General features: G+C 36.7%; 1 protein-coding gene across 4 annotated transcripts in view; it reads left to right on the forward strand.

Annotated features, from left to right (window-relative positions):
- The window catches only part of ALS2 (alsin Rho guanine nucleotide exchange factor ALS2), a 72,145-nt gene extending 62,896 nt beyond the window's left edge, over positions 1 to 9,249 (forward strand). For all 4 annotated transcript variants that reach the window (XM_047870876.1, XM_047870875.1, XM_047870877.1 and 1 more), the window contains 8 exons: positions 338 to 495; positions 2,272 to 2,394; positions 2,902 to 3,078; positions 4,663 to 4,708; positions 4,911 to 4,972; positions 5,519 to 5,668; positions 5,882 to 5,978; positions 7,921 to 9,249. In XM_047870876.1, the coding sequence (XP_047726832.1) occupies positions 338 to 495; positions 2,272 to 2,394; positions 2,902 to 3,078; positions 4,663 to 4,708; positions 4,911 to 4,972; positions 5,519 to 5,668; positions 5,882 to 5,978; positions 7,921 to 7,959 (852 nt within the window). In that variant the 3' untranslated portion in view covers positions 7,960 to 9,249. The remainder of the gene's footprint in view (positions 1 to 337; positions 496 to 2,271; positions 2,395 to 2,901; positions 3,079 to 4,662; positions 4,709 to 4,910; positions 4,973 to 5,518; positions 5,669 to 5,881; positions 5,979 to 7,920) is intronic.
- The last annotated feature ends 826 nt before the right edge of the window (positions 9,250 to 10,075 follow it).

Below are 10,075 nucleotides of genomic sequence, written 5' to 3' on the forward strand. Positions count from 1 at the left end.
AACTGAAGAGTATTTTCAGGCATAATCAACTGCCGTTTAGTTTTCTTAAAGGTAACATCTGTTTTTGTGAAGTTTATAGTTTAACTATATTTATCAGTATATCCAAAGCTATTTTCCCAAGATGTTAAAGGCATTCTTTGATTAAGATTAGGAATTCCTACTCTATATGTAGACTCAACTCTTTTAGAAAAGTTAAAAGTATTTGAATTTTTCTCATCCAAATGTTTAGTCCTTGCCAGTTTGAGAATTGTCTATCATTTATGAAATTGTTTTATTATTTATTGGTTGACTGTTTCTGTTGTTAGTCATTGACTTCATTGATCCCGTTCCTGTTCAGGCCTGTGACACTCCTCTGCACCCCCTGGGCAGGCTTGTGGAGACACTGGTTGCAGTTTATAGAATGACATATGTGGGTGTGGGAGCCAATCGCCGGTTATTGCAGGAGGCTGTGAAGGAGATTAAGTCCTACCTTAAGCGAATTTTCCAGCTGGTGAGGTAAGAGATCTTTCTCATTGAAGTCTGCAAACTGTGGAATAGTGGTTAATGCTAATGCTTGGATGTCTTCATACTGAATCTAGAGATTACAACAACTTTGTGAAGAATCATTAAGTTTCCTCTTTATCACAGAAATTATTCATCAAGAAAATGGTTTTGTGCCACAGATCCTTAAATAGATTAAGTAATGAAAATGAAAACATGTTTCATGTTTTTACTTTATGTTTATGCAATAAACACAGCAAAGGAAACCATCAACAAAATGAAAAGGTAACCTACTGAGTGGGAGAAGATATTGGCAAATGATACATCTGATAAGAGGTTAATTTCCAAAATATATAAAGAACTTACATATGCAACACTTTTATTTAAAAAAAACACAATCTGATTAAAAATGGACAGAGGACCTGAACAGACAGTTTCCCAAAGAAGACATACAGACGACCAACAGACACTTGAAAGAATGCTTGACATCGCTAATCACCAGGGAAATGTCTATATTCTCATAGGCTTCCATTCTAGTGGAACATATGGAAACATATGGTATGTCAGGTGTTGGTAAATGTGACAAAAGATGGAGCTGGAGGTAAGAGGCTGCTTGCTATTTTAAACAGAGGTTCCAGGAGGCCTAATAAGGTAATACCTGAGCAGAGACTTTGAAAAGGAAGAAAGGAAGCAAATAGAGCATCTTTGGAAAGAGTTTCACGTAGGAAATTTGGAATATGTGAAATTCAAGATCCTTTATTGGGTTTAAGCCAATAAGTAATTACTATATTGAGATAATTATATGAAAATTTATAAATTTGTCTCAGAAAACTTCCTTCTGTTATTAGCTTCGAAACTGATAGATGTATTTGGAAATGTCTCAGATTGAGGGGGCAGCGTAATCCACTAAAAAGACCAGTGGCTGGGAGTGTTTCAGCTCTGACATTAGTTAGATGGGTATAATGAAGATAAGTTTTTGACCTTTTTTAGTTTTCCCAAATATAAAATAAGGGGCAGAGGCAGGGGCAAGGTATAAGTCTACAAAAATAGAAGATTGGAAACTCCCTTTGAAGACTCAAGGTTTAGGTCTGAAAGTAAAGAGGACAATAAAGTTGTTTATAGTAGAGCTCATCATTTGCATGTAAGAGTTCAGAGATAAAATCTAGGGCAAATTCAAAACCTAGGAAAAAAAGTCCTCATAACTTAGCAGCTTTATCATGTGCAAAAATTTTTTAGCAACTTGAATTTTAAAACATTACAAATTTTTATATTGATTAGATTTTCATTTTTTCTTAATGTTGAATATTTAAGTCATTTTCAGCTAATATTTGTTTATACCCTGAGAATAATTGTTTCTGCTTAAAGATTCAATATGAATTGACCTCAAATGAGATTTGTCAGTTAGAAAAACAGAATTTCTCACTTTTTAATAACTAGACAGAAATGGGGTGCGTGGGTGGCTCAGGTAAGCTGATCTCAGCTCAGGTCTTGATATCAGGGTCGTGAGTTCAAGGCTTTCATTGAGCTCTGTGCTGGGCATAAAGCCTACTTCAGAACCAAAACCAAAAAACACAGCACATGAAGATTTTTTAGTGGTATTATTCATTAGCTACAGTCTTAATTTTATCCTATAAGAAGCATCAGTTAAGAATCTCAGGAAACTAAAATATTTACTTGATATAAATTTTGATTTCATAGGTCTTTAAATAGATGAAATAATAGAAATGCATTTTTACTCTTTTTAGACATTCTAGAGGTATAATTGTCTAATTGTGTTTTGTTATTCCTTAGATTCTTATTTCCTGAGCTTCCTGAAGAGGGCAGCACAATTCCTCTCTCTGCTCCTCTGCCAACTGAAAGGAAATCCTTTTGCACTGGGAAATCAGATTCCAGATCCGAATCTCCAGAGCCTGGGTAAATGGAGTTGGGTAGAGATAGTGAAGAAAGAGTGTGGGTGATCCTATCCAAAGAATCCCAAGGAAGAGTTTTCTCTAGATCTCAGTTTCCTTATTTTTAAAATAATGTGACTGGACTAGGTAATCTCTGAGGTCCCTTTCAGGTCTTAAGTTGTATTAGTCAAACCCCAAGGAAGTGCACACATGAGTTACTGGGCTCCGAGCCTGCTGAGCAAAGTAACATCATGTTCATCTAGAATATCCACAGAGAATCATTTTCAAAATGGAAACCAACTGGGTTTAGTTAGATTTTGAGGTAATGAAAAGAATTCACAGTTGGTCCAAGATATAAAACTCTGGGGCCATAGGTAAGTTCTTCATGTTACCTCCAGATAAAAACGCAGAATAATGTTAGAACTGTTTCTTTATTCAAAATGTCCCATCTTCCTTTCAGCTTGAAACTGAAACTCTTTGATTCTGTATTCAATTTTGATATGAATGCTTCTCCTTCTCCAATATTTTGTAGTTATGTGGTAACAAGTTCTGGGTTACTGCTTCCTGTACTACTACCTCGGCTCTACCCACCACTGTTTATGCTCTATGCCCTGGATAATGATCGTGAGGAAGACATTTACTGGGAATGTGTACTACGACTAAATAAACAGCCAGATATTGCTCTTCTGGGCTTCCTTGGGGTGCAGAGGTAAGTACAGTAGTTACGAGTAAAATCAAATGGTTTAATTTAAAATGCAAACAGTGAGGGACACCTGGGTGACTCAGTCAGTTAAGCGTCTGACTTCAGCTCAGGTCATGATCTTACGGTTTGTGGGTTCAAGCCCCACGTCAGTTTCTGTGCTGAGAGCTCAGAGCCTGGAAACTGCTTTGGATTCTGTGTCTCCCTCTCTCTCTGCCCCTCCCCTACTGATGCTCTGTCTCTGTCTCAAAAAGCATTAAAAAATTTTTTTTAAATGCAAACAGCATTATTAATTGAATCTATGATTTGCAGTTGATTCACTTACTTGCATATCTATTATTCAGCAAAATAGTGACATTTAATCTTTATTTTTGAGAATTTTTGAAGTGGGGTATAAATCTTGATTATTCTTCTGAATGTGTTTTATTTGTGTGTGTGTATGAAATGTTTGTGTGTGTGTGTATATATATATGTAAATTTTAGCTATCCCATCTGGTATTTTGCTGTTCTTTAAAACAAAATACATGTTTATAGTTTCAGAAAAAATTAATTGTATTTAGTCTTTGATGTTCTTCCTTCCCTTCTTTTTCTTTCCTCCCCATGTACAATTTGTAATTTAAAAGTTTTAGAAGTGCTTTGTTGTAGAGCATTGTTTCTTGTTATTCCGGGAGAACACGTTATCCTTTCTTCTAGTACGATGATAAAGCTGATCACCCCAGCACCATTAATTATATATTTGTGTTCTAAAAAAAAGTGAACAAGCCTTAATCAGAAAGTAAATTTTTTCAGTGGAATAATTTCACATTAAAAATGAGATAAAACTGAGTGAAGGAAAGATTTTGGCCAATACTTGGTAATATCTGTAATGTATAGGGTTATTGTAGTATTCATTGACAGATCTCTTAGGGACAAGATAGAAGCTCTTAAATTACTTGTGGAATGTTTATTAAAACTATCTCTGGGGGCGCCTGGGTGGCTTAGTTGGTTAAACGTCCAACTCTTGATTTTGGCTCAGGTCATGATCTTGAAGTTCCATGGGATTGAGCCCTGTGTCGGGCTCTGTGCTGGCAGCACGGAACCTGCTTGGGATTCTCTCTGTCTCTCTGTGTCTGTCGTCTGTCTGTCTGTCTCTCTCCCCCTCTCCCCCCCTCCTTCCCTCTCTCTCTGCCCCACCCGTGCTCACTCTCTCAAATAAAGTAAACATTTTTTAAAAAACCAGAACACTGGGGCGCCTGGGTGGCGCAGTCGGTTAAGCGTCCGACTTCAGCCAGGTCACGATCTCGCGGTCTGTGAGTTCGAGCCCCGCGTCAGGCTCTGGGCTGATGGCTCGGAGCCTGGAGCCTGTTTCTGTTTCCGATTCCGTGTCTCCCTCTCTCTCTGCCCCTCCCCCGTTCATGCTCTGTTTCTCTCTGTCCCAAAAAATAAATAAAAAACGTTGAAAAAAAATTTTTTTTTAAAAAAACCAGAACACTTTATCTGTGGAATAGTTATTTTAAATGGGGACAGGGAAGGCCATGTAACCATCAACTGTTTTTACGGGGATTAATCTGCCCTAAGTAATAACTTGTATTAACAGTGTGGATTCTATTGTAGGAAATTTTGGCCAATGACCTTGTCAATCCTTGGAGAGAGTAAAAAGGTATAGTAGATTTCAGTGTCCTCAGCAAATAAGTTTTTCTTTGATGTGGGGTGTTCAAGATAGCAAAAAAATTCATTTTACTTTGGTAGAATAGTACCCAAGCATGAGTTATTCACTGAAGAATTGTGCTGTGCCATTATTTTTTACTGTTACTGCAGAAGACAGCTTTCCTCTTTGATTTTCATAAATTCTCTTTTTGCAGGTTTTGCCAACCACAAAAGATGCTTGTTTTGCCTCAGCTGTAGAATGTCTACAGCAGATTAGGTAATCTCTCGTTTGCTGAAAATCACATAAATCAAAGTAGTAGTTAGTCTATTAAAATGTTAATGAGATCTTATCCTAACCTAAGCTCTAAGTGCTCCTTTCAGTCCTAGATGGTGTCACACTCAGCCTGGAGATCAGAAAAGGCTGTTTTGAGACATTTGGCTTACCTTTTACTCTACAAGTCCCTTGTATTTTCAAAAAAGGTGGAGAGCCTACCCAGAAATGTATCTACATAATCACATCTTTAGCCAAATGGAAATTAACCAAACTTAATGACTCAGAGAAGAGCATATATTAGAAAAATAAGATCCTGGGTAAAAGGAGATAATCTACGACTTAGTGAATTCTTCCATAAGAACCATAGATCGTTGGAGGCTTCTTTTCTCAAAAAACTGTGGGATTACAGTGATCATCCCTTCCAGCAACTCATTATGCCTGAAGTGTCCAATTTAAGGCACCCCAGGAGGGTATATTGTCAAACAATATTTAATATTAAGCAGTTCATAGGATTTTTTTTTTTTTTTTTTTTTTTTTAAATAACAACAGCACGACATTTACCCCGTCAGACAAACTTAAGGTCATCCAGCAGACTTTTGAAGAGATCTCTCAGAGTGTCCTGGCATCACTTCAGGAAGACTTTTTATGGTCCATGGATGACTTGTTTCCTGTTTTCTTATATGTGGTGCTACGGGCCAGGTGACCAACCTTTTCTGACTTTATTACAGTGACTCATTTTAACAAGTGCTTTTTCTGAATTGATGACAGTAATATGCTCCCCTACTAGGAAAAAAAAAATTCTGTTTACCCATTTCAGTATGGTGAGCTGTTCTTTATTTTCCCTCACATAGATTCAGAAGGAAGATATACATATAAATAGGAGTAACTCAGTATCTTTATCTTATTGGGCAGGATTAGGAATTTAGGCTCCGAGGTACACCTCATTGAGGATCTGATGGACCCGTATCTTCAGCATGGGGAACAGGGTATAATGTTCACCACCTTGAAGGTAAGTATAGGTGATATTTAATTTTTTTAATCTTAAAATCTGTCCTTAATTTGCCATATTATATATCTATCATTAATCATTGTCTTCTTTATACAGAGGTTTAATGCAATCATTAAATGCCTTTAGAGTACATATTGTTAATATTTTAAAATATAATACATTAAAAGTAGAATCAGTTCTTCTTCAAAATACTAAAGCACATTACCCAATCTTCCCTATAAATTGACCATTCAAATGATTACAAGTGCTTATAAAGGTAGACCATCTTTATAAATGTAACTCTAGAAAAGAAACAGAAAGGATTCTTAGTGTCCAAAAGTATCTGGCACTAGTTATTTAATGGAAATGAGGTAAAACACAGAAGGCAATATGTATGTAATGAATATGAATTGTATCTTCTTTTTTCTCCATGTATTTACTGTAACCAGTGTGTTACAAATGAGATTCTCTAGTAAGAGTAGTCTAGGGTTTGTTGGAAGTTATTTTAGTTCCCTACCTTGATTTTTCTTGGAATTTGGTAGAATAATTCTGTGTGTATATTGGAAGAACAACAAATTGAAAATGGCATAAATACTTCTGAAAAAAAGGATTAGACCCACTCTGCCAGTTAGTAAACTTTCATAAAAATACAATAATTAAGATAGTATGTTCCTGTTACAAGAATGGACATTACCTCTAATAGAAGGGATAGCTGTTGTAAAGACAGTGTTATAATAAAAATTTCACATGTAAAAATGGAAACATCAGTACAAAAATAGAAAAGAAAGGAATTATTTAATAAATGCTTAAAGTACTGGGATAGCTTATTACCTGTTTTGGAGGGAGGGTAGAATCAGGGCAGAATCACCTGCATTGCAAACTATAGATGCTTTTTGATTTTTAAGCAAAAGGAAGAGAGAAGGAAAGACAGGCAAATTAAAATGAGAAAAAGAAATTAGAACTTAATGTCAGGTTTCTGGCTTGGGTTAATTGAACTTTTCAACTGAAATACCATTAACATTTCTATTAAATTGAAAAGGGTGGTGGAATTGGGGAAAATAGTGGCCACCAATGATTTACATCATTAGTATTCATGTTCTATGAAGAGCATTTCTCATATATCACCAAGGGAGAAACAACTAGTATATTTATATGTAGGAATATCCTCGACCTCACTGAAAATCAGAGTACTGTAGATTTAAACGAGGTGCCATTTTGTGCCTACTAAATTAGCAAAGATGTTTTAAAATTATACCCAGTGCTAGTAGGGGTATAGCGAAATCAGAATTATTCCCATATTGCTGATAATGGATTAAATAATAATCACCTTTGGAAAACTTTTGTTACTAACATTGATATCAGCCACATCAAAAATGTTCTCGGAGTTTGAGTAAACGCACTCCTGGGGATTTATTCTGAGGAATTAAAGAATGGACAACATTGTGTTTGCTTTGGCTGAGGTGTTCTTTGTAGTGTGAGTAACTCCCAACCTGGATACTTTCAGAATCACCTGGGAATGCTTCTTAAAAAGTTGTTGCTGAAAATTCTGACTCACTGGGTCTGGAATGATACTTAACCTTAATTTGCAGTTTCTTAAACTTACTAGATGATTCTGATTACAGTTGTTTGTGTACCTTATAATGATCAGCATATTCTAAATGTCTGATCAGTAGTGGCTTAGCCAATTAAGGTATTTCTACTCATTGAAGAATATTAAACAGCTTGTAAAAAGTTTGTTTTGAGAATTAGAAAGTGTGCAAAATTTTATCTCCACTAATTACAGCTAGGCAAAATAGACATTGGATATGGGGACTAGAAAACAGGGAAAAAGAAAGCAACCAACTGATTTGGTTGGAGCTATCAGTATTAAACAAAGATTTCCTTTCTTTAGTCTCCTGTGCATTGCTATGTTTGTATAATTTCTTTCCAAGTAAATTTTAAATTGTTTTGAACTTTTTTTCAGGCGTGTTACTACCAGATCCAGCGTGAGAAGCTTAACTAGGATGCAGAACAGCCTGACAACTGGATTATCTGTAGGGTGTTTAGCACCATCTGGCGTCTTCCTGTAGTGGCAAAAAAGAATGGTGTTGAAATTAGGACGTTGTATTATTTTGGTTGTTATCTCTGAGCCTTACTAATGGTGATAGCTCTGAGTCCAGAAAAAAGACTGTCTGGTTTAAAGGGAGGAATGAAAAGGGCATAGGATTCAATTAAACCAGTCCCTCGCCTATGTTAAATTCCCAAAATATCACACATTTACTGTTTGGAAAAAGAGGATATCCCTTCCTACAGTAAAGACTATGCCAGCTACATGAAGTCGTAAGAGAAGTTCTCAGTATAGCTTCTTACATTAAAGAAGTTAATAAATATTTTTGAGTTTCAGGTTTGCCTGCAGTTACCCCAGGCCCTTTTGCAAGGAGCAGATGGTACTTGAAACTATTGTAGCCACACTATGCCTTCCGGAATTCCTTGCAGTCACGTGTGCATCATGCTTCTTTGCTGAAGGAGGGGGAAGAGGACCTTCTAAAACTGCAGTTTTAACTTTTTCTAAGCTTTTCCACTAGGTAGTGTTCATGATGGGAGAGGTTCTATGCAGTGACTATCGCACCCTGACCCCAAACATGGAACACATCTAAATAGGAGTCTTCTGCCTCCTGATTAGGAAGAACATAGGAAATTTGTTCTTGGATTCCTTACAGTGCTACAGAGTGAATACACTGGAATTCAAACACTGACTCTGAGCTGCTATGGAACCTCATTTGTCCATGTGCAAATGCTGTATTCCGAGGCCTGTGAATGAGAGCCTGAAGAGCTTTTGCATGTGGGCTGTGTTTTGGAGCAGGACTAAATTCTGGGAAATAGCATCCATCCTTGATCTAGCATTCTTCCCTCTACCTCGCACTGAACTCACAGAGGGGAAGAAAAAAGGAAACAAGCTTTGGCTTTTCCCATCTCAAAAGTATTGTAACACCTCAACATTTTAGTGTTTTGCTTTTTACCTTTTTTTTTTTTTAATGTCCTATTGTAAATGGTTGGTTTACACTGTACTAGTAACACTAGTAGTTGTTTTGAATAACATAGGTGCTCTTCCTCATCTCATCTCCTACACACCATGGTGAGCATACAGAGTGTCCTCCAGATTTATGTTAACATCAGCAGATGTTATTCAGTTTTGAAAAAGGATCATGGTTTCTGCTCTACTTTATAATCAAGACGTGTTTATTAAAATACTGTTTTGGAATGTTGGCTGTAATGTAACAGCAATTTTCATAATAAAAGACATTCATCTCTATGAGGTTGTTTTATGATTGCAAAAGAAATAACACAGGGCATCCTAAAAAAAAATTTTTTTTTAGTTTATTTATTTTGAGAGAGAGAGAGAGAGCGCACCAGCAGGGGAGGGCCAAAAAGAGAGGGGGACAGAGGATCCGAAACAGGCTCTGTGCTGACAGCAGAGAGCCCAATCTGGGGCTCGAACTCATGATGAGATCATGACCTGAGCTGAATGAAGTCAAATGCTCAAGCAACTGAGCCACCCAGGCATCCCAGGGCAGCCTAAAAACTTAAACCCAGCCTTAGTTTTTGTTTGTTTTTTACCCAAGTTGTAATTCATGACTCTTTGTATTGGCTTCAGAGGTCCTTCTGGGGTTTTAGAGATCTCTCTCTTTAAAATGAACGTAAATTTATAATTATGATAACCACTTTTGCTGACCACAAATTGACTTTCTGATCCTAATACCCCAAGGGCGGGGGTCTTAAATCTATTATTTCTTTGAATAAATGGCATATTTTGATTCTCACTGGTTATTTTTTTTTTTTTTCTCCTAAACAGATTCAGGTAAGGGAAGAGAAGATGTTTAAAATTCTGGTTGGAAATATTAGGCATTAGTTAGCCCACCTCCCAGTTGTAATGTCTTCTCAAGAAGCCTGTCCATGTCACCGCTGCTGTCTCAGAAGGTGGCTACCCATTATTGGAAAAGGACCAACGCTTGATTATGTTAAGCACTTTGCATTTCCATTAGGGATTGTTTTGATTTTGGAATAAACACACAGATTCCACATTTGGCTCTTAAAGGCAAATCTGCTGATAGGCCTTGACCCCTTTAAGAGAGAGAGAG

Source organism: Prionailurus viverrinus, chromosome C1 (genome assembly GCF_022837055.1).
Source record: "Prionailurus viverrinus isolate Anna chromosome C1, UM_Priviv_1.0, whole genome shotgun sequence".
Lineage (NCBI taxonomy): Eukaryota > Metazoa > Chordata > Mammalia > Carnivora > Felidae > Prionailurus > Prionailurus viverrinus.